This window comes from Vicugna pacos, chromosome 13, assembly GCF_048564905.1.
Source record: "Vicugna pacos chromosome 13, VicPac4, whole genome shotgun sequence".
Lineage (NCBI taxonomy): Eukaryota > Metazoa > Chordata > Mammalia > Artiodactyla > Camelidae > Vicugna > Vicugna pacos.
The window spans coordinates 57211957-57239058 of NC_132999.1; the positions used below are offsets into that span (position 1 = coordinate 57211957).

Genomic DNA, 27102 nt, shown 5'->3' on the forward strand with positions numbered 1-27102 from the left:
GGCAGAGACCACATATCGGGTCAGAGGCAAAGTCAGGGTCTGAGCCAGAGGGTCTGGGTCCAGAACAGGACACACGAGCACCCGGCAGTAAATCTTCCACCAAGGGACATGCGAAGGAAGGACTGAGCAGTCGGGTTCACACAGACAAGCCCGGGGACAGGAAGCGTTCTGTGTGGGGTGTGCGTGCAGGGTCGCACTCTCCTGCGGCTCCAGGACTGTATTCCAGGATTCACTTGATGGAGTTGAGGTGATCAGATGTGGAGGTCTGCCCGGGACTGAGGGGACTCCTAGGATGGGGGAAGTCCCAGGCAAGACAGGACGAGTGTGTCATCTTAGGATAGTTGAGACCAGAAAGCTTCCTGCCTACCCACCCACTTGGATTTCCTGCCACCAACTGGAGGGGCCTGCAGCTCCACCAGATAGGCAGGACTCGGGGGAGAGGCCCTGCTGGGTGCAATGGATGCTCTGGTCTCACGGTGGGAACGGCAGGAATGCTCCCCCTCCCCTGGGAGAGGCATTCTGCCAGGTGGGGAGCAGGCCAAGGACCTGGCGACCAAAGCACCAAGATGGAGACTCTCTCTTCGTCAAATACTCTGTTCTTCCCTGTCCCTGCTCCTCCCCATGTCTTCTGGAAGGCAGCTGCCACTAAGGGTGGAGGGAGAGGAAGGTGCTGAACAGAATAAGGGGGCAACGGAAGGGCTTCGTGGGGAACGTCAAGGATCTGTTTGTTTCAGCAGCTGCCCATCCTCTCCCTCCACCTCCCCAACCACATTCATGATTAGAAACCTTTTATTTGACATTCTCATCCCTCATCTGTCCCTCTTGGCTCCTGAGTCCTTACTCACTAGAGTAGCAGTGCCTGATTAAAAATAAATAAGTCCAGCCACAGAATGCCATTAAAATTTTTTAAGTCATCTCATTAAAAAGGTAAAAAGAAGAGATGAATTTTTTTAATGATAAATTTTATTTAACCCAATATATCAAAAAATTTTCATTTCGACATGTAATCAAGGCAAAACACAGTGAGATAGTTTACATTCTGTTTCTTCTGGGTACTAAGTCTTTGAAATCTAGGGTTTATTTTACACTGAGTGCATCTCAGTTTGGAAACGAAATTTTCCACGAGAGGACTCGATCTGTATTTAGATCTCACAGAAACTTACAGCTGCAAAAGTAGATTTGCACACCCAAGATGTTCCAGGCAGACTTAAAACCTTTCAATAACTAAACTGAGTGTCAGCTTATACATTTAAATTAATTAAAATGAAATGTTCGGTTCCTCAGTCGCATGGGCCACGTTGCAGGCGGTCAAGGGGCACATGGGCTGGTGCTGCTGCATCAGGAAGCAGAGGACAAGAACATTTCCCCTGTTCTCCTTCTTCCTCACCTAACACCTCCTTCTCATCTACAACCAGGTTGGGGCAGAGAAATAGAATAGAGAGACTTCTTAAACCTCCTCTTCTGGTGCAGGCTTTGACAATGTCCAGCTGGATTCCAAAGGCCCCTGTGGTGCATTACTGATTGTCACAGTCCTGTGGCTTATTTTTAAAATATTCAGCATTGTCTGTTTGATGCTATATGTGTGCAGGTGGTTTAAATTTCAGGCTCGGGGCAGTCAGTGGCCCTAATCTGCGGTCCCCAGGCCCGGTGTGGCCGGGCAGCATTACATCAGACAGGCCATGGTCCAGAGGTGGCTGTGACACCTGAAGTTTACCTAATTAGCAAACTGAAGGCCAGAAATGGGTTCTTACTGGTAAAAGGGTGGCCTGTTTCCTGGTATGCTGAATGCTAGAAACAGGCTCCCAGTGGTCAGACAGAGGAAGGTATCGCCTGTGGGTTGGATGAAGCCCTGGAGGTCCCTACTTTGGCCTCCCTCAAGGAGGCCTCAAGGTCTGACCCCAACTGGGCCTGTGTCCAGTCTTGGCTTAGAGCTCTGGTGTCCGATGCCATCTGCAGGGGTAACTCCAGATGCTTCTGTGACCCTGTTGTGGCTGCCTTGAGGGACCCTTCTCTGCAAGGTAATGGCCAGAGTTTGGACTCCATCAAACTTACGGAACAGGCTGAATGGCAGCTTGGGGTCCCTCTGCCGCCTGAGGTGTGTCTACTGCGAGAGGGTAGAACTTGCTCTGAGACTCACTTTCCTGACACCCAGGCAGGGAGGTGCTGGAGCAGTTACTCCTCCCTCACCCCAAATGTCCTTACCAGCTACTGTCATTCACCAAAATGAATCCAGGCCAGTGGGGCGGCAGATGTGTGGACAGAGGCATGTTAAGAAGTTTCGAGCAGGCACTATTTGCCAAAGGGCAGGTAAGTTACTTCAATATTTTAACAACCCACTGGCTGTCCTAGTGCTCATGAGACAACCACCAGTCCACAGCAGGGGCAGCATGTGTGCGCCTTAACTGTCTTTAAGATATTTCTACACATTGCAAATTGTGAATAAAAGTTAAACAATAAATTATGGGTGCATAAAAATTTAATTTTTAAAATTTAATATTTATGGAGTGTTACGCACTAAGAACTGTGCTCAGCACTTACAGAAGGATCCGATCTCATCTTCCTAACAACTCAGTGAGACAGGCACTATTATTCCCATCTCCATTTGATAAATGAGAGAGATGAAGCACCGAGATGTCAAGTCACTTGCTCAAGGTCACACAGCTGGTAAGTGGTAGAGTCAAGGGTTGAACCCAGGTTTCTTGGAATCAGAATGCTCTTATCCACTATGTAGTAAGTTTATTGAAGTGGGTAGATGATCATGATATATTGCTGAATTTTAAGAAGCAGGTTGCCAAGTTAGATTCATATGATGTGATTATTGGGAAAAATATATGTAAATCAGGACGTATTGAAAAAAAAATTACCCCACATATTTTCTGTTCTCAGTAATTCTTTCTTCCCTATCTCCCATGAGCTCTTGCCATTAGGATTTGGCCTGGGAGCTGAGGTTTTATCGCCTGTGGAAAAGGAAGGGTGAGTATTAACAAGAACAGGGTGATCTTGCTACTAGGCGAAATGACATTTTGAGTTTTGGCAATATCTGGAGATGTTCTGGAGTATCACAGTTGGGGGTGGTGATGGTGGTGGTGTTGCTACTGGCATCCAGTGGGTGGGGGCCAGGGATGCTGCTAAACACTCCACAATGTACAGGACAGACAGACCCCACAGCAAGGAACTGTCCAGGACCCAAATGTCATCATGCTGTGACTGAGAACCCCTGACCTGCGATAAATAAGTCCTTGGCTTTGGGTTTTCAAATAGAATTTTTCACAAGGTGACAGTCTAACAGTAAACCAACTATATTTGAAGAGGCCAGCTCTGTTAAGAGAGGAAAGAGCTCTCTTGGAACCCTCAAAAAAGAGGTGCCTTCTATCAAGAGCCAGCCTGGAGGACTGGGGCATAGAGTTGTCTCTGAAGCATGGAGTAGAGAGGCCCAGAGCCTGACAGGAAGGACCCCCCACCCCCACCACACAGGAGGATGAAGGCCCTTTTCTGAGGATGACGCAGAGAGTCAGAGAAACGAGGGCCAAAGTTTGGAAACAGATGAGACCAACTGGGAGGCTGAGGTGATAAGGCCCAAGTAGATCTGAGGGCCTCTAAGCCACAGGACTCCTCCTTGACTTCCCCGGGGGAACGGAAGGCCCTTAGAGAAGCCCCAGGTTCAACACAGCCCTGGAGGAACGGGTGGCGAAATCCACTGATCATGGTGGAAAAATTAAAATGGCAAAGTAAAAAACAAAGAAAAGAAAAGAAAAGAAAAAAACAGCCCATGTGCCATGTGTCCAAAGAATGGATTTAAAAGAAAAACTGTATATATGGTCATAAAATAGAACAAACTCATGATCCACACAACAGAACGGGTGAATCTCATAAACATTATGCCAAAGGAAAAGAGCCGTCCACGAAAGAATACATACTACATGGTTCCTTTCACATGAGATTCTAGAGCAGGAGTGTCTAAATCCATGACGGGAAAAAGAATTCAGAAGACTGGTTGCCTGTGGGGGGTGGGGCTGGGAGCCGACCGGGAGGGGACATGACAGAACTTTCCGCAGTGATGGGAGTGTTCTCCATCTTGACAGGGATTTGGGTCACACAGGCGTGTATGACGGTCAAAACTCAGCAAGAGCACACTGGAGATCCTTGCCTCTCACTGTGTGCTGGCCAGATTCCAAGGCGGCCCCACTGATTCTTGTTTCCTGGTATTCAGACATCTGCACTGTCTTCTCTAATACTGGGTGAACTTCGTATTAGTCAGCTCGGGCTGCCATAACAACACACCACAGGAGGTCTTAACAAAAGAAATTTACTTTCTCACAGTTCTGGAGGCTCAAGTCCAAGATCGAGGTGCTGGCAGGACTGGTGTCTCCTGAGGCCTCTTTCCTGGACTTGCAGACGGCCGCCTTCTCGCTGTGTCCTCACGTGGTCCTTCCTCTGTGCACGTGTGCCCTGGTATCTTTCTCTCTCTTCTTATAGGGACACAAGCCATACTGGATTAGGGCCCACCCAAATGGTCTCATTTTAACTTAATCATCTGTTTGGATACACTGTCCCCAAATATAGTCACATTCTGAGGTCCTGGGGTAAGGGATTCAACACGTGAATTTGGGTGGGAACACAGTTCAGTCCATAACTAAGCTTATCTACGTAACCAAGGATATTGCAGAAATGACAGTTTGACTCCTGATGTTTGGTCATAAAAGACATTGCAGCCTTGCTCTCTAGAACCACTTGCCTCTCTTGGACCGCTTGTCTGGAGGAGCCAGCAGCCATCACAAGAGGATGCTCAAGCAGCTGATGGAGAGGTCCACTTGGAGAAGAACTGAAGCCTCCTACCAAAAGCCATGTGAACTAACCATCCCAGTGGTGGGTCCTCTGGCCACAGGCGAGCCTTCAGATGACCACGGCCCCCGCCAAAATCACAACTGCAATCTCATGAGAAACCTTGAGCCAGAACCACCCAGCACAGCCATTCCCAAATTCCTGACCCAGAGGAACCCTGAGATAAATGTTTATTGTTTTTTTAGACCCTTAACATCCTGGAGTAATTGGTTACACAGCAATCAACAGTGAATACAGATTTTGGCACCAGGAGTGGGGTGCTGCCTTAACAAAACCCTAAAATGTGGAGCAGTTTCGGATGGAACAGTGGCCAGGGGCTGGAGAACTTTTGCCGAGTCTTATGGAAGCTCAAAGGGTCTATTGGTGGGAGCCTGGTGTTCGAGGAGGCGATGAGGGAAGGTTCCCAGGAAAAGTGTTACTGGGGTTGTGGGACCCTTGTTATGTGGTGGCAGAAGCTTTCATAACACGCTGCCTGTGGTCACGAGAAAATGTTCCTAATGAACCGAGTGATCGAGCTGAAGAGAGTCCCAGGCAGAGTCCTGGAAGGTGCCACCTGGTTACTCCTTGCTGCTTAGAGCAAATGTGACGGAGAGAGACGAGCTCAAGGAAGGACTGTTAATCCAGGACTTGAGGCTTGGTCATAAGAGACTGTGAAGTTTCCATCTTGCTCTCCTAGATCACGTGCTCAGGAGTTGCCAGCTGCCAAGTCACAAGAACACTGGAGCAGCTCTCTGGAGAGGTCCATGCACTGAGGAACCAAAGCCTCCTGCCAGTGGCTATGTGAGTGCACCATCTTGAAGGCAGATCCTCCAGCCCCGGTCAAGCCTTCAGACGACTGCAGTCTTTCGAGAGACCCTGAGCCACAGACATCCTGCTAAGTTGCTTCCAAATTCCTGAATCCACAGAAACTGTATATGATCATACACGCTTGTTTTTGCTTTAGGCTGCTAAGCTTTGGGGGCCTTTGTTATGTATTAATGACAACCAATACACATTGCACGTTAATTTTACATGAAAGAGACAAACTGCTGGATTCTAGTTAATGATATGTATTCTAAAATATTTAAGGGGAGGACTATAGATATGTGCAGTTTGTTTTGAAATGTTTCAAAAAATAAGATGGATTAATGAATGACTAAAAGGATGGGTAGACAGATGGATATGTAATAAAGAGTGTAGCAAAATCTTGATAGAATTAGAGAAGGGGGTTGTCCTCTGTAAAATTCTTTTTACTTAGCTGAACGTTTGAAAGTTTTCATATTAAAACTTTAGGGGGAAATGGCTGGGTTACTTCTTAACTTAGGTGGTAGGTACCTGAGTGCTCTGATGATGATGCTGATGATGTAAACTGCAGAAATACATTTCATTTATTCCTTAGCTTGCATATTTCACAATATTGACTATTATCTGAGTGGCTGAGGGAGGTGACAAGGTGAGTGGTACTGAGAGAGACCAGGAGAGACCTGGGGACTCAGAGGGTCCTGGGCTGGGATCCAGAGGACAGAGAATGGGACCCTCACACCAGAGGCCAGGAGGAGGCCTGGGAATCATGCCAGGCACTAAGCTGACCCAGCTGCTCTGCCAGTGAGGCTGGTGAGGCTGAGGGGATGGTGACGGACAGGAAGTCCCCTCCTCAAAAGCCAGGAGGCCTTCCAGGGCAGGGAGAGGGGAGGAGAAGGAAACCCTGATGGCTGTGTGTCCCCAAAGTGACCAGGCTATGAGTGACAGTCACTGAGATAACCAGCCTTAAACTTGACCCAAAAGTATTACCTTAGATTGAATATATCACCTCTGGGGAAGTAATTTTCTCCATAAACCTCAGTCACCTGTCACCCGTAAAATGGTAATAAAATATTTAAAAACATCCTAAGGCAAGAGGGATTTCAGTTACCAGTATTTCTGCATATCTGAGTCAAAGTGTGTAAATTTAGATTCTGCTACACATCCATATATATGTACATCACACACACAGACACACACACACATTCACCACCATCAGAGGTCCTGATGTGTGCAGATGGGCGGAGCACAAAGTCCGGAGGGGTTCATACCAAAGAGTCAACAGGAGGAATCTGGGTCATAGGGTGAGAGCTGATCTTTAACTGTTTTCTTACTTTCTGTTTATACCAATTTCCCCACAATTATGCTTTACTTTAGAATAGAGGAACTAAGCAAAAAGTGAGACCCATCCTCATGGCTATGTGCCCACTCCCTAGGCCGCCATGGAAGCGCCCACGAGTACCTTGCTTGATGATGGGGACCCTGTGGGCGTTGTCCATCACGAAGGAGAACATCTTCCCGCAGGCACTCACGGGCCGCTTGTGGGGGGCAGGTGGCACCATGGTGGGCCTGGGGAAGCCCTGGGACCAGCTTCTCTGTGCTGGCGCTGGCCGGATGCCCGGGTGGAAGGAGACCTGTGGTGATGAGGGTGCCTGGTTTGATTGCTGTGTGGCCCGGGCTGGCCGTGGCCTTGGCCAAGGTGCTGGGCCCCTCACCCAGGGGAAGGAGACCTGCAGGGGCAGACAAGAGGGTCAGGGAGGTTACGATCAGCTGGATTGGTCACCACCCTTTCGTCTCAGTGATGTAATTGCTGCCCTAGGTTTCAGCTTATAAGTCACTTCCCCCAGGAAGCCCTCCCAGACTCTCCCCAAGTTTGGGAATGTGGTCCCCACCATAGGCCACATTGCACACTACTGTACCACCATTTATTGGATGCCAGGCACCCTGCCAAGAGACTCACAGGCACTACCTCATTTAATACACTTGACTGTGGTGAGCCCGTGGCTGAGCAAGATCTAGTGACTTTCCTAAGATCACAGACTTGGTAGTGAGCTGCTGAGCTGGTAGAATGTTACCTCTAAGAGGATGAGAGCTTTCTGTCCATCTTGTGCACCACTGTATCCTCAGCACCTAGAATAAACTTCTGGCACATACAGAGTTCACCCTCAAATATTGGTTGAAAGAATGAATGAACAAATCTCTGGGATTCAAGCCCAGCTCTCCAGGAACTCACAGCCTGCTTTCTTTCCATCCAGTCTCTCAGGCACTTCTACTGAAGCCGAGTGCTCTGGGATGGCAGGGACCTCAGCTGTCTCACCAACCTGTGACCCTCAACATCCACCACACCTGATTCTTGGCAGATACTCTGTACACATCTAATGAGGGAACGTTTCAGCATCTGACCAGTGGAAGATGTCTGCAGCTACATTCAATGGAGGGCACATCGAACTCCATCTAAGCCCAGAGGAGTGAATGCTGAGAGGTGCTGACACCTGGCTTTGTCCTGGTTTAACGCTATTGTGGTGGTTTCTCCCCACGCCTAGTGGTTAAACCGTGACATCAGCGAGCACTACCATTTATTGGACTTTACTCACCTGTTCCTCACAACAGCCCCACAGGGGAGGAGATCTCCTTATTCCTATTTCACACATGAGGCTTGGGGAGGTTAAGGAATTTACCCAGGCTCAGGTCGGGGTGGAGAGGGCTGTAGGATCAGGGTCTGATGAGCTCTTTCCCTCTCCTCCTCTTCTCTCTCTCTCTTTTCTCTCTCCTTCCCTCCACCCACCTCTTCTCAGTCTCTTGGCAGAAAAAACCCACACTTTTCAAGTAAGAAGCTAAGTTCAAAGATATGCTGCCTGTGGAGGGCCACATTTCTCTTTCTGTAGACCAGGGACACATAATGAGAAACAGGACGAAATGATTCCAAAATGGGAGCTCTGGTGGACAGAACTTCCTAGAGCTCCAGCTGGATTTTATTCAAGAGGCAAGTTCTCCAACTCACTTAGGCTCCTGAACCAATCTTTAGTTACAGTCTTTCCCAGGCTAGTCAAGAACCTGGTGCATTCCCAGTGAAGACCCTTTTTCGGAGTCATTTGAGAACAGTGTTCTGGGAAATCAGGCTCCAACTACCTGGGGACACCTGGCCCAGCACTTACAATGACACCAGCCCAGTTTAAACCTGTTTCAAGAACAGACTTGGCAGTGTTCTAGAACTCTGTTGCCTTATGTGTCATTTCAAATTTCCCTCCACTCTTGATGTCTCGTCTCCACCTAAGCTTTCTGCCTTTCTTCCCTTCCAGAAGCTGCAGCGTCCTGCACTGCCTTGCACTAACTTCTCCATCCATCTCATCCCTTCCCTTCCTCTGGGGCTGATTTGCCTCAATCATTCCTATACCCTTTCCCCATTGGTTTAATAAAGAGCTGTTGAATGAATGTGCTAAAAGTGGGAAAGGGTAAATTCAAATTCAAATGTGTTTTACCCCAGCCTGCTAGAAAACAAATCTAGAGATCACAGGTAGTGGTGGAGGAATTCCCTTTTGTTCTTAGATGCTCAGGTAAATGTGCCTCACTGCCCACTAATTGCCAGGGCACTAAAGGGAGTGGTCACATCTCATGTCTCAAGTGCTCCGCTTCTGTAGTGGACTGTCCACTCCGTCCAGAACCCACTCAGCTCCTTTGGAAATACCAGGAATCTCCTTCCTAATTTCTCAGCCCATTGCTGTAGGTGGGGCTAAGCAATCAGCCAATCACATTTCCTGGCCATGCTGATTGGTTCAGCCATGGGGCATGTGATCCAATCAGAGCCAAGGAGACCCAAGAAGACTGACTTGGCTGGACACCAGGATCTGAAGTGACCTAATGGGACTGGAGAATGCAGCCAGCATGAGAGAGTGGAGCCCAGAAATGGAGAGAGGGAAGCTGTTTATTTATTTTTAAAATTGTGGTAAGTAACATATAACATAAAATTCATCATTTTAGTCATTTTTAAGTACATAGTTCAGTAGTGTTAAGTATATTCACATCACTATGAGATGCAGCTCCAGAACTTTTTCATCTTGTGAAACTGAAACTCTGTTTCCACTAAACAGCAACCCCCTAACTTCCCCTCCCCGTCCCCAGCCCCTGGCGACCAATGTTCTGTCTCTATGCATTTGACTCCTCTAAGTACCTCAAGTAAGTGAAATCATACAGTACTTGTCTTTTGGTGACCGCCTTATTTCACTTAGCCTAATGTCCTCAAGTTTCACCCATGTTGTGACATGTCAGAATTTCCTTCCTTTTTAAGGCTGAATAATACTCCATTGTATGTATAGACTGTATTTTGTGTATCCATTCAGCGTCATGGGCACTTGGGTTTGTTTCTACCTCTGGGCTACTGTGACTTTGCTGCTGTGAACTTGGTGGCGGCGGGGGTAATGTGCAGATAAATTGGCTCGGTGGTGCTCTGAGGCCAGCTAAAGCTTCTTTCTGTTCCTAGGGTCTCCAGGGAGAAGGTACCAAAGATGTGTAAATGCAGCAGAAACTCTGCTCTTAAGGTTCAAAAATTTTAAAATAAAGTTTTTTTTTTCTTTAAAGCTATTGATTGAGGTGGCTTTAGCTGAAAGGTTAAAGTTGGTTGCAGGCTCGTTCTATTCCAAGCAAAGTCAAAGTTTTCTCAGAAATTGCTATTGGTAACTGCAAGACAACAGACGGGGGGAAGCAAACATAAGAAAAAGACTCATATTAAAAGCCAGGTGTACATGGAGTATGGGGTCAAGGTCAGTTATCAACAAGAATGTTTTTAGAAACTTTAGTTTAAAAAGACATGCTAAGGCCTTTTCTTTTTTTTTTGTTCTCTGACCATATGATGTGTTGCATGGCTGGGTTTTTTGTTTTGTTTTGTTTTTCAGGGAGCATATGCTAGATGCCTGATTTCTTCCACACTGCCTTTAAAATAGCAGGTTTTCCACCACCTGGATTAACTATGACCACACCCACTGCTGAATTTACATCAGCTTGAACAAACACTGGTCAATGATTTACTCAGGAAATCACTATTCATTTTTTTTTCCAGATTATCTACTTGTTCTTTGTATTATCTCTCCCATATCTGCTTCTAACACTGTAAAGGGGGGAGGTTGAAAAAGAGACCCTAAAAAATAAATCAAGGCGGTTTGCATGTAGAGTGCCCACAGGACACACACATTCCTCCAGGAAGCCCTGGAGCCCACGGAGAAGTAGGCCTTGCCCTTGGAGGGCTCATTATGTACTCTGTTGTTTGTAAGTAATTTCTGATTACTTACAGAAGACACAGATGAGCCATCAGGTACAGAAGACACAGATGTACCAGAGACTTAACGTATGTGGTCTTATCTAATCACCAGAATAATCTCTGAGGAGGCATTTTTACCCCTCACTTTGTGCATTAAGAAACTGAAGTTCAGAGGGTAAGTGACTTGCCCAAGGTCTCACAGTCAGGAAGCGGTGATGCTGTTTGACTCTGTGCTATTAAGACTTCTAGATTATTTGAAGTCATGCTTTACACACACACAAAAGGATCTTTGATGATTGGTTAGTGAACGATAGGGGATTTTCCGAGTTAAAAAAAGAAAATGACCATTAGATGGTGTGAAAACCCACAAGATGTCGCATGGGCTATTGGAAACGGGATTTTCTAGGAACACTGACTGTTGCAGCAAAGTGTGTTGCAGCTCAGTGTGATAGCTCAGTTGCGACAGCAACCTGGATCCCGGTGAGAGACCAAGCAGCTCTCGGAGGGTTGGAGAACTCAGGTTTATTACGACAGTGGGCCCAGAGGAGTTAGCACTCCAAGCTCTGGACCCCGTCTATAGGTTTACACAGGCTTTTATAGGCTACCAGTCTAGACTACAACATTTTGTAACATCATATGCAAATAAGGTATAACAAAGGTGACTCATTAGGAACAAGCTTTGTAGAAATGGACCAATCAGAATTGATGGAAATGGGCCAATCAGGAGTGAGCTCCATGCAAATGACGTGCTACAAATGGGCCAATCAGGAGTTAGCTCAGGAAACCAATAGAATCTTAGGGGTAAGTTCCACTTTCTTAGAAGTAAGCCCTTTCAGAGGCAAAAGGCAAGATAATGCTGCTGGGCCAGGGAACCAAATGGTGCTGGCAGGAGAGTAATGGCCTTGCCTGGCGGTCCTGCTGGTCTTTCATGGGGCTTCCTACCTCATGACGACTCCCTTATGGAAGTGTTATTCACAGGGTACTTGTCACCTCCTGGAAGCAGCTCAGAGGTCCCCGGCCCCCATCCAGGAAGACCTGTGGTATGTTCATGGCTGTACCAGAGGAGTGCCGGGGTCAGCTGGTACACACTCATGAGAGCCAATTGTTAAAGGTCCAGGAATTCTGCCAGCTTGATAAACACTGCTACTGATAAAAATCAACTTACAATTAAATTAAATCAGAAACAAAGGTGGTACTAACTTAAAACTCACCCCTTCCTACTTATTTTACTCTATTTTATTATTATCTATGCCCTAGAGGTTATTTTACTCTACTGTATGTGTATGCTGGAAATATTAACCACATATCTATTTCATCTCTGTACTTGGTGATGCTTCATTGGGAGCTTGAAATTGACCACAGTGGGAGTATTTACATCATTGAAATCAGGAAATGCCATAAATCAGAGCTTGATTTTTTAAAGCTTTTATAAATAGGTTTAATTTTAATTTTGAAATTTTAATTTAATTGTATTTATTTTTTTAATTGAAGTACTGTCAGTTACAATGTGTCAATTTCTGGTGTACAGCACAATGTCCCAGTCATGCATATACATACTTATATTTGCTTTCATATAAATAGGTTTAATAACAGTTGTTCCTGTAGAGCTTGAATTTTTTTGTTTTGTTGATTGCCTACACTTAAGAAAATGACGAAGAAAATGTTAATGGTGTAGATTATATAAAGGGATGTCTTGTCTCAGCCATTACATTATGCGTAGCACAAAAAAGTCAAGGAAACATTCTTCCAGTACTTGAAAACTATTAACTGATGCAGCAAAAAAGTTACTCACGTCATTGATGAACATGTGAAGTTCTAACATCTTTCTTATTTCACTTATCTTACTCATAAATGCAAATTAAATATCCAAAATAACCAAAAATATCCACCAATGCTCAGGTTAGGAACTCTCATAGTCAACTGCAATGACACATTGGCAATAGATACAAGAGTTCAGCAGAAGTCAGTGAAAGCGTTCTGTGAGACTCAGCGGGCGCCATAGAATTTACAAGAAGCAGTATTGTATGTTTTACTATTATTTGTAAAGAACGTGCTACACATTCTTTATATCAGTAAATCTTATGCTCTGCACGAATACATACTTTACTTTTTTCAGAGAGCTGGTTGTTAAACATTTACCAGACAATCACTGGCCGTGCCTGGCACCCGGCAACGTGCCTGGTACTCACGATAGGTGTTCGCCGACTGAACCGAACTGAACAATTGGCAAACAGAGTGTAAGTAAAAAGGCTTTTGATTCTGGGGCTGGGGCAGGGAAAATACATGCTAAGCCTGGCGCGTCTTGTAATAGTGGAAAATAAGGAAGTGCCCAAAACAAAACGGTGGGAAGATGTTCAAGGACACGGCAACCAATGGGAAAGAGCTCCCAGGGGCCAAGGCTGGAGTAATTTGAGCAACAAATAGCTAATGTATTGTTGCATTATAACCCTAAGTGTAAAATAAATATATACAAGTCCATATTGATAGAAATACATGATTGAGCAAATACATGAAGAGGGGAGAAGAGACAACCTTCCTTACAGAAGAATTAAACATATGTAGATACATTTCTTCCAGGAGGTGGAGCTTAGTTCCTGCCTTCTGCTCCTTCCTCCCCACTCCTTTGACAGTGGGCTATCCTTAGTGATTTGATTCCAAAGAATAGAGTATGGAGAGGGAAAAATAGTGCCTTATGGTGGAGAAACCTGCAAACACCAGCTTAACCACGTGAACAAGTTCATATCCCCAGGGATGTCATATGGATATCAGGGACCCCCTGATGTGATGAACAAAGAAGGACACTTCACCTTTGTGGCATCCTTTCTGAAGGCCCATCACCCCAGTCTAGTCAGAAAAAGACATCAGACAAATCAGACGGGGCGACATTCTCCAGGATCCTTGGCCAGTTCTCCTCAAGACTGTCGAGGCCGTGAAAAACAAGGGAAGACAGAGAAACTGTCACAGGCCGGAGGAAACTACGATGTGATGGGAGGGTATAGCTCAAGTGGTAGAGCGCATGCTTAGCATGCACCAGGTCCTGGGTTCAATCCCTGGTACCTCCTCCAAAAATAAATACATAAACCTAATTACCTCCTTCCCCCTCCCAAAGAAGATGTGATGACCAAATGCAGTGGGTCGCGGATTCTGAAGCTCAGTTAATATTCATGGATCAATGCTGATTTCTTGGTTTGGAAAACTATACTGTGGTGATATAGAATGTTTAAACTGGGGGATACTGGGACAGGGGGACGCAGGAACTCTGTACTATCATTACAACTCTTCTGTAGATCTAATATTATTCCAAAGTGTAAAGGTTACTTAATTTAAAAAACAGGCTTTGAGTTGCCAGAAGAAATAGTACAAAATTCATATGCAATGACTGGTGTAGCTTACTCATAGGGGAGTTCTTTGGGATCACTTCCAGACCCTGTTTACTCAATTTTACCTTTTTTTTTTTTTTTTTTTTGCTGATTTACTGTTCTTTTTCAAAACTGAAATCTAGTTGGTTTTTGATTTACAATGTTTTGAATTTTATGTTGAAACTATACAATTGTGAAGATTGGAAGGGCCATGCGAGCAAAGGTGAGGAGGGAAGGAGGCATGCTGACCACAGCATGGAGGAGCCATGGACCTCAGAAGACAGGATAAAACGCAGACATTAGACCTCAGAAGCCAGCAGGGGGCGCTATATGGGGCCAGGGCAAACGGCCTTTACCTGGACAGCTCCTGGGCTGTCACCATAACTCCGTATCTGGGGTAATAATTCTATGTCTACAAGAAAAGGATAAATTATATTCAGGATTTTCCATGTGAGAAATCAGGGTTATTCATTTAGAACACAGAACTGCCAAGTTATACATGATTTTTAGGTTTTGGAATTTAAAAGAAGTAGGTCTCTTTGAGCTGTTCAGAGTAGTCACTCATTTGGATTTTTGCCATCTAATTCCCCCCCCCCCTTTTTTTTGTAAATATCTAGCTTACAATTTTCCCTTTCCTTTCAAGTTCTAGTTAGCTTTCTGGTCGGTCCATAAAATGGGAGATAGCGTCCAATGAGAAAAACGCCCAGGTTTTCACAAATAGCCTTTTCTACCCCTCAACTTGGGCTATGTCACTTCAGCCTTGCTAGCCCGGAAGACTGAATGAGTGAGTGAATGATCATCAGCTCGGTTAAGGAAGGAGAAGAAACAGCGTGGTTCCAGTTTGGTAACACCGGGTGTCATGGGCCAGAGGAAGTAGGACACAGCCATGGCCAGTCCCCGGGCTCCTGGGCCGGCTCTGGGTTCTGTCTCATCAGATGCTAAGGCTTCAGTTGGTGCCCCTCCCTCTTCCTCCTGGGTGTCATCTGCCTGGTCTGCAGATATCTGATCACAATGCAGACCTCAAGAGTCCTTTTATGTGAGTCTGCTGCGGACACTGCCTGATGCGGCCTGCTGCCCACGCCCTTCACTTCACTGGCCCCGGGAAATCTCCTTTGATATAAAACACCTGGTCTCAGGATTTCCTGTCACATCAGCAGGTCCCCACAGGACCTGTAAGATCACAGTGCAGAGGGAATCCTATGAGGTCAGGCTGGAGAGGACACAGCTTGACCAGCAAGAGGTCTGCTCTGAAGTGCACCATGCTCTCTGGTCATCCACTCAGTCACTGGCCCCTCACCCCTGAGTACAGTAAAGCCACATCCTCCTCAGGAACGGGATCTAGTCAAAGTCTCAGGCGCATGGAAACGCCCCCTTCCCTGGGAGCGGACGACTACGGCCCCGAGTCTGCGAGCTTCTCATCACTCCTGTTCACCAGAGAGAAACGAGCTACATGGTCTCCTTGGAGATGAACCTGGGACTTTACAGTGAAGAAGTGGATCATTCATCATTTTCTTCCCCCAGATCCCTAGTCCCGAAGCCCGTTAGGGAGGTTCAGTTGAGGCAGTAGGAACGCTTCCTACCCTGCATCTATTTTTCCCATCTTCTGGATGGGCACTTTAATTTTTTGTAGGGGAGACACCCTTCCCCTGACAGTTCAGAGTCCATGTAACTCTGGTGAGGCTGACCCCTCTACTACAGGGGTGAGGTCATAAGCCAGGCCTGGCCAATCAGAGCATTTCTGGCCCATAGCTTCAGTGATCGGTTCAGGGATAGGCACATGATCCAAGGCACACCAATGAAGACGCTTGTCCTTCCCCAGAGCTGCTGGTTTGGAGGGAGAGTGCTGGGGCTTCTGGTGGCCACCTCCCTACAGGTGAGGCAAGAGTCTGTCTGAGATTGTGAAGCTAATAGAGAAGAAAGAGACAGATTCATTTGGGCACCTGGATCCAGCTGGGCCTGAAGCTGGTACTTTTGGCCTTTTCAGTTACATGGGTCCCCCTTCCCCCTTTTGTTTCAACCTAGGCGACTTTGAGTTGGGTTTCTGACACTTGCAAACAATAAAATTTCCTGGATAATATGCATATTGAAACTTTAGCATAAGCATCACTATGTACTCAGAATGAAAGGTGTTTTAAAGGTTATGACATGCTCAAATAAAACCCACCAGACTGTAGTTATGTGGTAAATTCACTTTCAAACTTGTAAAAGTAAAGGAGCAGCCCCAGAGAGGAAGTGATTTAATGAGGTGGGAAGCCCCATAAAAAAAGAGACCAGTAGGACCCCCAGGCAGGGCCACTACTGTCCTGCCAGCACCATCCGGTTCCCTGGCCCAGCAGCTCTATCTCACTTTTTGCCTCTGAAATGGCTTACTTCTAGGAAAGTGAAACTTACCCCTAAAATTCTATTGTTTCCCTGAGCTACCTCCTGATTGGTCCATTTGTAGTGTTTCATTTACATGGAGCTCACTCCTGATTGGTTATTTCTCTCATTCCTGATTGGTCCATTACTACAAAGCTTGTTCCTAATTAGTCACCTTTGTTATACCTTATTTGCATATGATGTTACAAAATGTTGCAAAGTCTAGACTGGTAGCCTATAAAAGCCTGTGTAACCCTGCAGACAGGATCCAGAGCTTGGAGTGTTAACACCTCGGGGCCCTCTGGCATAGTAAACCTGAGTTCTCCAACCCTCCGAGTGCTGCTTGGTCTCTCGCCCAGATCCAGGTTGCTGTCGCAACTGAGCTGTAACACACTTTACTGCAACGTTAAGACCCATGAACCAATCATAAGACAAATACTGAAATGTTACATGGAGAACCTGAACAAATACAGAGTCCTCTAGCTACAGGAGGGTTCAGACTACAGATCCCAAATTTCTGCTTCAAAAGTTACCCAGGAAAGACATTCCAAAGGTTTAAAAGAAAATTTTCCAATTGAAGAACCAGGTAAAATTTATAACAGGCATTTGCTGTGTACATAATATATTAATGTCCAGTGTATTAATCAGATATATCTCAATGTAATTATATTATTACTATATATGCAAGTGCATATATATGTGTACATATATTTAGAACCTTGTATTTCCAGCTCTTTTTAAAAGAAGTAATGAAAAGGCTATTCAAAACCTATTTTTTCAGCTTGTCTGTTTTTTCTTACTCGTCAGTTAACTAAGTAAGCAATTAACCGGCACAGCTCATAGTACACAGTAGGGCTCAATCTGAGTGAGTTCTTTCTCCCCACCCTCCAGCGCCCTCTATTTTTAGTTCTTCTTTCAGAAACTGAGTAAAATGAAAGAGGTGGTCCAGCGCAGCATTACAGGCAGAGGCGGATGAACGTTTTCTGCAGAGCCGGACTGTGAATACTTCCAGCTCTGTGCACATGGCCCGTCCAGCTAACTCTGCTGTTACTCAGGACGGCAGGCCCAGGCAATACCAAAGTGAGTGGGATGGCTGGGTTCCCATGGAGCTTTATTTATGAAAACAGGTGATGGCCTGCTTTTGGCCCTGGGCCATAGTTTGCCGACTGCTGGTTAAGGACTTGGGATGCGGCATTGAACAGACTCTGGCCCAGCTCCCGGCTCTGCCCTGACCATCTGTGTGACCCAGATGAGTGTGTTGTTTTCATGCCTCGTCTGTAAAATAGGGATCATAGCAGCTACTTCCTTGTCTGTGAGAAGTGGATGAGACGGTGCACGTGAAATGCTGGGAACGCTTCCTGGCGCATAACGCACGAGGGTTAAACACTAGCCATCAGGCATGTCGTCATCATCATGAAACAAGGGAAAGTAAGGGAGGAACAGAATTTGTCCACACACAGCATAAGAATCCCTGGCAAAAAGGGACTGGAGCCAAACAGGGAAGCCAATCACTGAAACTGCATTTTCCTCTACTACCAGTGGCTTTCGCTTTTACCCACAGGATGAGTCATCCTCGTCAGCGTGTGAAATTGCAGGTTGGCCTGGGACTCGCAAAACCTTCCTCAGCCGCTGGGCAGTCAAGACCTGCCATGACGCTTGGCGCTGTTAGGAAAACCCTCCCAGGGACTCCGGCAAGTTGGTTTTTAATCCTGGCTCTGGATCTACATGAGTGACGCATAACCTTGGGGAAGCCACTGAAACTCCTTGGGCATCAGTTTATACAATGATAGGGGTGGTCCCAGGAACCTCTATTAAAATCCTGAAGAGAGAAAGGGGACCGTGCTGAATGCTCCTTGGCAGAAATTGGAAACTGAAGCTCAGAAAGGTAGAATAAATTTTCAATAAATTTTGCCATATTCCAGAGCAGACAAAGACACCATTTTGTACATTTGGGTGACCAGGGTTTCCTTACTCAGCTGCTTTATAAGAACACCAGCACTGTGAACAGGACGGCTGGTTTTACACCTCCTGTCCTGGGGTTCAGAAAGCACTAAGAAAGGCGACAACAAGCAAAACCCACAATGCGGCGGGCGGGCACCCCGACTTGGTGACTTTAGTTCCCCACGCCTGGTGCCGAGGCACAGACTCTGCGATACTGCTTACCGGTTGCTTCAGGGCATTGCAAATGACCCTGCACGTTATGCCCTGCGCAGCTCCAGGGGCCGCCACCCACGTGGACTGTGACGTGGATGGTGCCCCCTGGGGTGTGCAACATGGACGCCCCAGGTTATACTTCGGTGAGAGAGCTATGATTTACAGTGTCTACTCCTGGGCATAGCCTGGCTGCCAATGTACTTGGCCAACCCAGAGTTTTTCTTTCTATTTTTCCATCTCGTATGTCATTTCATGGGTAATTTGTCTGCAAGTGTATCCATCTGCTAGCTGGGGAGATCTTGGGAGATTTCCTGTCCAAAGAACACTCGCCAAGGAGGCGTCCTGGCTGCCACATGCCGGTTTGCTTGGTTCTAAGGCTGAGGGTTGTTAAGTGCCTATCAGCAACTTACATACACTGCCCACCGACTGCCATCCCTCCATGTGGTGGAGAACTATTTATTACTACTGGAATGGGAACCGAGGCTTTGAGAGGTGATGCCTTGTGCACGCCCAGGATAAAAGCCAGCATAAGAGCAAGGCTGGGACGCATGCTCTAACCACTGTGACGTCTGCAAAACGTTTGGTTCCCTAAATTCCCCCCTCGATAAATGCCGTCACATCCCTCTCTGTTCATTATGGTCGCCACAAAGCCTGAAATAAATGTTTTCACTTGGGAACTCTTTGTCCGGAAAAGAACAGTTCTGATCACACCCAGCCGGTATGACATGGGAGACAATCCTCCTTGGAAACTCCACCCCGGGAGGGAACACAGCGCCCTCGCCTGGGACCAAAAAATCAACCAGAAACAAGAACATGCAGGATTCAAGACAGCCACCAGTTTCTTGGAAAAACTGGGTCTCAAAATATTTGATGGGAGACGATCTCCAATCCTGCCTCTTTTTCCCCTCTTTCTTTCTTTTCTTTCAGATAGCTTGTAGGTCCGGGTCATCAGGAAGTGGAATTTGTAGGCACATGTTACTCAGTCCACAGGCCGCCCTCACTCAGGCCCTGCAAAGGACCCCTCAGTGAATACAAGCTTCAGGAATGCTCTGGGGATGCCCCAGCAGAGAGCACTGTTGAGAAGAAGGGTTGAGGGAGAGTCCTGCCCCTGGGGAGGCTCGGGCTGCTGCGAGCTGCCCTGGGCTCAGGCTGGGGGCAGCACCTGTGTAGCTGCCTGCCATCACCCGAGGAACAAAGCAGGGTGCAAGCACACGTGGAAGTAACTGAAAAAACTCGTGTCTACTCAAGTGACTATAAAAGTGTGCCTTGCTCTATTTGAAAACCAGTCGAGGATACTGCTCTAGCTGGCATCAGACTAAATGGTTTTCTCCCCTCCTTTTTCCACAAAAGGGGATAGAGTTTAATTCACATTGACTGAGCTGTGTGACTCTGGGGAAATTACTTAACCTCTCTGAGTTTTGGATTCCTTGTCCGTAAAATGGGGACCATGAGAGAACCCACTGCACAGGTTGCTGTAAATGTGAAATAAACGAAAGCAGGTGAATTGCTTAGCACAGAGCTGTCATTGTCAGTGGTTCCTCCTGCTGTGCCCCTGGTTCCTCTTTTTACAAAGCATCCTCTTCCTTCTTGTCAAGTCAAGGTTAGAGGTCTTCATCACTGTTCCTCACACTTATCTGATATCAAGTGGCCACTGATGGATGACTGGATAAATAAATGTGGTATCTACATATGGTGGACTATTACTCAGCCTTAAAAAGGAATGAAATTCTGACAAATGCGACAACATGGATGAACCTTGAGGACATCATAGTAAGTGAATTAAGACTGTCACAAAAGGACAAACACTGTAAAGTCCCACCTATATTAGGTATGTAAAATAGTCAAGTTCATAGAGAGAGAATGGATGCTAGGGAGGAAGGAAAAGGGAGTTTTTATTTAATAGGCATAGAGCTTCAGTTTGGGAAGATGAACAAAGTTCTGGAGATGGATATATTTAAAGCCACAGAACTGTCAACTTAAAAATGGTTAAGGGGATAAATTTAATATGTATTTTACCACAATTGTGAAAAATTAAAAATTAAAAACCAACAAAAAGCGAAGTGCCTCTGAGGTTTCTCTGAGGTTTGAGGTGATGGAAACGGATGGAAATGTTCTGAAAGCAGGCTGTGGTGATGGCTGCATAAATTCGTAAAAACACTACAACTGATTGAATTGTACACTTAAAATGGGTAAAGTTTATGTTACATAAATTGTACTTCAAGGAGGCCGTTAAAAACAAGCAAACACATGCTGTGATCCTAAGGAGGCTCTGGGGGACGGAGGGTCCGTTTTCTGTCTTGACTGTGGCGATGTGTACACATATGTCAAAACCCATCAAATTCCAGACTCTAAACATATGCAGCTTCCTGTATGTCAATTATATCTCAATAAAGCTGTTTTTTTTAAAGACAGTACAGTGTTCCATATATGAGCAAATTCCTTATACTTTATTAAACAATGCCCCTTTTGATGGAAATTTAGGTTTCAAATTTTATGCCCCTATAAATAACATTTCAATAAATACCTTTGTATAAGAAAAGAAGAAAAATGCAGATATCGTTTGCTGACCTCCCCTCCTCCCATGGGCAGGCCACGAAGTCAGAATTTCCCAGAGAGGGGGCCTGGGAACCTGTAATTTTACTGAGCATTCCCCACAAATCCTTGTAATCAGACATGTTGGCGAAACGTTGACTCAAACTTCACAAACTTGGATTTTGAGGCTTGGGGGTTTGAAATATCTTTTTCTTCAATTCCCTGAAAAATTCTGTACAACATACAAATGATTCTAAATTTGGGTTTCCCTATTGTGGGAGGGGGTGCATCAGAATCACCAGGGAGCTTGTGGGAATGGGTGTTCCCAGGCCCACCCCCAGGGAGGATGTGTACGGTGGCCAAATTTCACGTGAGTAAATGAATAAATAAACATTTAAATAAAATATAGGATGTCAGTTAAATCTGAATTTCAGATAAACACCAAACAATTTTTTTTAGCATAAGTGGTCCTCTGCAATATTTGGGACACACTTACACAAAAAAATTATTTGATGTTTATCCGAAATTCAGATTTAACTGGGTGTCCTGCATTTTACCTGCCAACCCTAAGTATGAGTCCTCAGGCCTGGGGTGGGGCCCAGATCTGCTCTGTTGGTCTGCTCCCCACAGACCAACAAAGGAGATCCTCAGAACTCGTGTTGTAAATCCCCGATCAGGTCAAACCCCTCCTCAGTGCGGCCAGTGGACCCTGTTGCAGCCCATGAACGAACACACTTCAATGTTGGTCCAAGGAGGAGAAGGAGGCTGAGCAGCAGCAGGAAAAAGCTGCCCCGGATTTTCAAAGCTGAACGTGATGGATGTGGCGTGTCAGTCCCCGCAGCCTGAGGGATGCTGTTGACCTTCTCCGAGTGCATATTTAGGGCTGCCTACATGCCCCCCCCCCGAGTCTGTCTAGATTCCCTAAACTCTATTTATTTATACCCACCCTCGTCCCAGAAAGGATTTTAAGCCTTGGAGGTCTCAGTCCATGCAGTATTCTTGGTGGTGAGGAGTGAGATGAACACACAAGACAGGTATTAACTGTGTGCTCACCACGAATGCACTGTGTGTGCTGGGAGTTTTACAACAGTCACCGCCTCAGATACCCTCGAGATAAGCCTGCAAGGTCACTGCTGTCGTTGTCCCCATTTTGCAGATGAGGAAACTGAGGTTCCAAGGGTCCAGCGGCTTGTGCAAGAGCACACCGAGGGGGCAAGTGGCAGAGCTGGGATTCTGCCTGCCCAGCGCCCAGCCTGCCTCCCTGCTGAACTGACTGCATGCTCCTTGTGACTGAGCTGTGAGGGCGAGTTTTGTGTTACATTCCACTTAACCTGGGGCTGTACTTTCAGCTCTGATCCCAGGAATATTTCTGATCCGGGTAAGATAACAGCTGCTGGGCATCTACTCCCGCCGACACTGACTTGCCTTTTTACACGTACTCTCTCAAAACCTCGTATCCACTGAGAAAACTGAGACCCAGGCATGCAAAGAACCCTGGCCGAGGTCACAAAGCTAGGAAGTTGCAGAGCACAGATCTGCCTTAAAAAGAAGCATCCGCCCCCCACCCCCCAGTATTCAAAAGCACACAGTCGCTTTCCACCTCCTCTGGCCAAGCCTCACTTTTCAGAAGTTCTGGGCAGACTACTGGGCAACTCTTCATGTAATTCCACAAAGTGCCCAGGAGAGGGCGCGAGGACTCCCTCCTCCCCGGGACTCACCGGGTGGCGCTGAACTTCGCAGAACCCAGTCCTGTGGCTGCCGCTGTGTGCGCAGCGTGAAATCTGAGCCATGTGCCCCGGCCAGGCTCCACCTTTGGCCGTATCTGAGCCCCGGGCTGCACCGCTCCCAACCCCGCGGGGGCCTGGACTCACCGAGGATGGGTTTTCGATGACCAGTTCGTAGGTCAGCCCTCCAGACCCAAACCTCAGGACGTCTCCGGGTAAGAGCTTGACAGCCACGTTCTGGATGTGGCACTCGTTGACGAAGGTGCCGCTGCGGGAATTAAAGTCCTGGAGAACAAAGCTTCCCTCGGCCTCATTATATTCAATGAGCGCGTGATGGTTGTCAATGTCTGCAGACTGAAATGGAGGAGGGGTCAGGAAGAGTCAGGAAAACAGGAATAACAAGGGGGCCCCTCACACTTACTAGTGCCACTGACATTGGGCGCCCCAACGTGCTAACACTTCACAGGACTGGATGGTCACTGCAATCCTCATTTTAAAAGGCGGATGCTGAGGATCAGAGAGGTTAAGTGACTTGCCCAAGGCCACAGAGCTAGTGAGTGGAGGGGCTAGGCTCTGGGCTCTGCCTGACACCAGACCCAGAACAGGTGCCCAAGTTGTTGGCAACACAGAGGCAGGAGGGAACTCGGGGGTTGCGGGGGACCTTGGCCAGAAAATGACCACTTTATATCTGTCCGACCCCAGAGAGGACACAAAAACCCAAGTACGCTTTTGGTTGTCCTGCATGGCAAGACAGATGCCAGAAATGGCCCAAACACAAACCAGGAAGGTCAGCTGGCAAGTGACAATCGTCCATTTACTGCAAGAGTTATATAGTTAAGGGGAGGTTTTGTAATGATCGTTGTATTCGTTGTTCTGTTCATTTAAAAAATAACACGGGTTTCTTAATATTGCAGAAAATGGGAACTAGAGAAAAGCACAAAGACAGCAGTAAAATCACTTAGTCTCCCATCCTCCGGGGGCAGGCACTGTTAACACGGTGGTTCACAGCCTTCCAGTCTTTTTTCCTATGCTTACAATCTTTTTAAAAAAGTCACAACAAAACTGAGATCATACCACACAACATAGTTTTATAACTAACTTTTAAAAGCCTTGGTGTACAATGAAGGTTTTCCCATGTGATTAATTATTTCTATTGCTTCTTAAAAGCTAGTCACAATTTATCTAAACAAAGAGGATCTCTTTTCCAGCGGGGGCCGTGGTGTGACCACATTCCCCCCCAGACGATGAATTGGCAGTGGTGGGGGCAGAAGGCTCCCATGTAATTTCAGCTTAATAAGAAGAAGGAGCGAAACTCGGCACCAAGGAGGAAACGCCACATTCCCTTTGGCCTTGGGGCCCTGGACTGTGGGCTGCAGGGCACATGTGAAGTCTTCTGTCTTCTGGACGCTGCTTATGGGACACTCACTCCAGCCTGAGACTTTGCAATTATTTTCTAAGTTATTCTTCTGAGTGCCTCATCCAACTTCATAATGAAGACTTGGAATTAGAAATCTATACCAAAGTCCCATAATATAATTATAACCAATAGCTTATATTAATAATGTTATAGCTTATATTATATGATTATATAATAATATAATTGCTTATATTAGTAGAATATATTCATTACACATTGCATGCCAGGAAATTTGCTAAGTGCTTAATTGCATTATCCCCTTTCATCTTCACAACAATCCAAAGGGATAGTTCCTCATTTTTTTGGATGAGAAGACTGAGGAACAGAATGCTATGTTTGCCCAGGAAATTTGCTAAGTGCTTTATTGCATTATCTCCTTTCATCTTCATGACAATCCAAAGGGATAGTTCCTCATTTTTTAGATGAGAAGACTGAAGAACAGAATGATATGTTTGCCCAGAGTCACCCAGCTTGACTAGCCTGGCTGGTACCCAGCTTTGCCTGATTCAAATGTCTGTGCCCACTTTACAAATTCCTGCCAAACACTTTGGCACTCACAATATTGAAACACATAAAGCAAGCAGGGGGAGCTATATTCATTTCAGATAGAGCTGACTGCAGAGCAAGGAAAGTTATCAGGGATAAAGAGAGGCACTACATAGTGATAAAGGGGTCAACTCTCCAAGAAGACATAACGATCCTTAATTGTATGTGCCTAACAATAGAGCATCAAAATATGGAAGGCAAAAACTGATAAAACTGAAGGAGAAACAGATGAGTCCATCGTGATAGTTGGAGACGGGAACATCCCCTTGTCAGTAAGGGGCATATCCAGCAGGCAGAAAAGTAGTGAGGATAAAGGTAAACTGAACAGCGTTATCAAGCATCTGGATCTCACTGGCAGCCACACAACTTCAACCAACAACAACAAAACACACACTCTTCTTCACAAGCTCACGTGGAGCATTCACCAGACAGACCACATTCTGGGCCACAGAATACACCTCAGCAAATTTAAAAGAATAGATGTTATGCAAACTATGCTTTCAGACCACAGTGGAATTAAACTAGAAATCAATACTGGAAAGATAGCTGGAGAATCCCCCAATACTTGGGGGATTAAACAACATACTTCTAAAAAACAAATGGGGCAAGGAAGAAGTCTCATGAGAAATAAAAAATTATCTTGAGCTAAATGAAAATGAAAATGCAACTTAGGAAAATTCGTGGGATGCAGTGCAAATGGTGACTGGAGGGAAGTTTATGGCACTGAAGGCACACGTTAGAAAACAAGAAAGATCTAAAATAAATAATCTAAGCTTCCATCTTAGGAAACTAGAGAAAGAAGAGAGAGATAAGCCTCCCACAAGTAGAAGAAAAGCAACAATGAATGAAATAAAAAATAGGTAAACAACAGAGAAAAATCAACAAAATCAAGAGTCAGTTTTTTAAAAAGATCAATAAAATTGATAAACCTTTAGCAGGATAACCAAGAAAAAAAGAGAGAAGATACAAATTACTAAAATTAGAAATGAAAGAGAGGCCATCACTGCTGGTCCCATGGACACTGAAACAGCAATAAAGGAATATTACGAGTAATTCCACATCCATAGATTTTATAACAATGAAGTGGACCAATTCCTTAAAAGACCCAATCTGCCAAAAATCACACAAGGAGAAATAAATACTCTGAATAGGCTCATATCTATTAGAGAGTTTGAATCAATGATGAATAACCTTCCAAAATGAACAACGCTGGGCCCAGGTGGGTTCACGGGTGAATTCCATCAAACAGTTAAGGAAAGAATGATACCAGTTCTCTACAATCTCTTCCAGAAAATAGAGGCAGAAGGAATGCTTTCTAATTCATTCTGTGATACTCATTCTCTCATACCAAGACCAGATAAAGAAAGGAAAACTGCAGACCAGTACCTCTCATGAACGTAGACACAAAATCCTCAACAAAATATTAGCAAATTGAACCCAACAATGTATAAGAAGAATTATACACCACAATCACGTGAGATCTATTCCAGGTATGCAAGGCTGGTTTAACATTTGGAAACCACTTAATGTAATCCATCACATCAACAATCTAAAGAAGAAAAATCACATGATCATATCAGTAGATGAGAAAAGAGCATTTGACAAAATCTAATGCCCATTCATGATAAACCAACAAACCACAAAAACAACTTTTGGAAAATTAGTAATAGAGGGAACTTCCTCAACATGATGAAGAACATCTATAAAACCCCTAAAGCTAACATCATACTTAATGGTGAGAAACCAGAAACTTTCCATTTAAGATCTGGAATAAGGCAAGGATGTCCTATTTTGCTACTCCTTTTCAGTACTGTACTGGATGTCCTAGCTAGTGCAGTAAGACAAGAAAAGGGAATAAAAGATATATATACTGGGAAGGAAGAAATAAAACTCTCTCTCTTTGCAGATGACATGATTGTCTATGCAGAAAATTCCGAAGAACTGACAAAAAGAAACCTCTCCTGAAGTGAATAAGCAATTATAGCAAGGTTTCAGGATACAAGATTAATATCCAACACTCAATTGCTTTCCTGTGTACCAGCAATGAACAACTTGAATTTGAAACTGAAAATACAACACCATTTACATGAGCACCAAGAAACAAGTACTTTGGAATAAATCTAATAAAATATGTAGCTA

At 45.5% G+C, this 27102-nt stretch overlaps 1 protein-coding gene across 2 annotated transcripts in view; it reads right to left on the reverse strand.

The window, feature by feature from the left end:
* Positions 1-27102, reverse strand: part of FHAD1 (forkhead associated phosphopeptide binding domain 1) — a 123816-nt gene that overhangs the window by 76372 nt on the left and 20342 nt on the right. For both annotated transcript variants that reach the window (XM_072975338.1, XM_072975337.1), the window contains exons 3-4: positions 23148-23354; positions 7085-7352 (exon numbers count right to left, since the gene is read on the reverse strand). In XM_072975338.1, coding sequence (XP_072831439.1) covers positions 7085-7352; positions 23148-23354 — 475 coding nt within the window. The remainder of the gene's footprint in view (positions 1-7084; positions 7353-23147; positions 23355-27102) is intronic.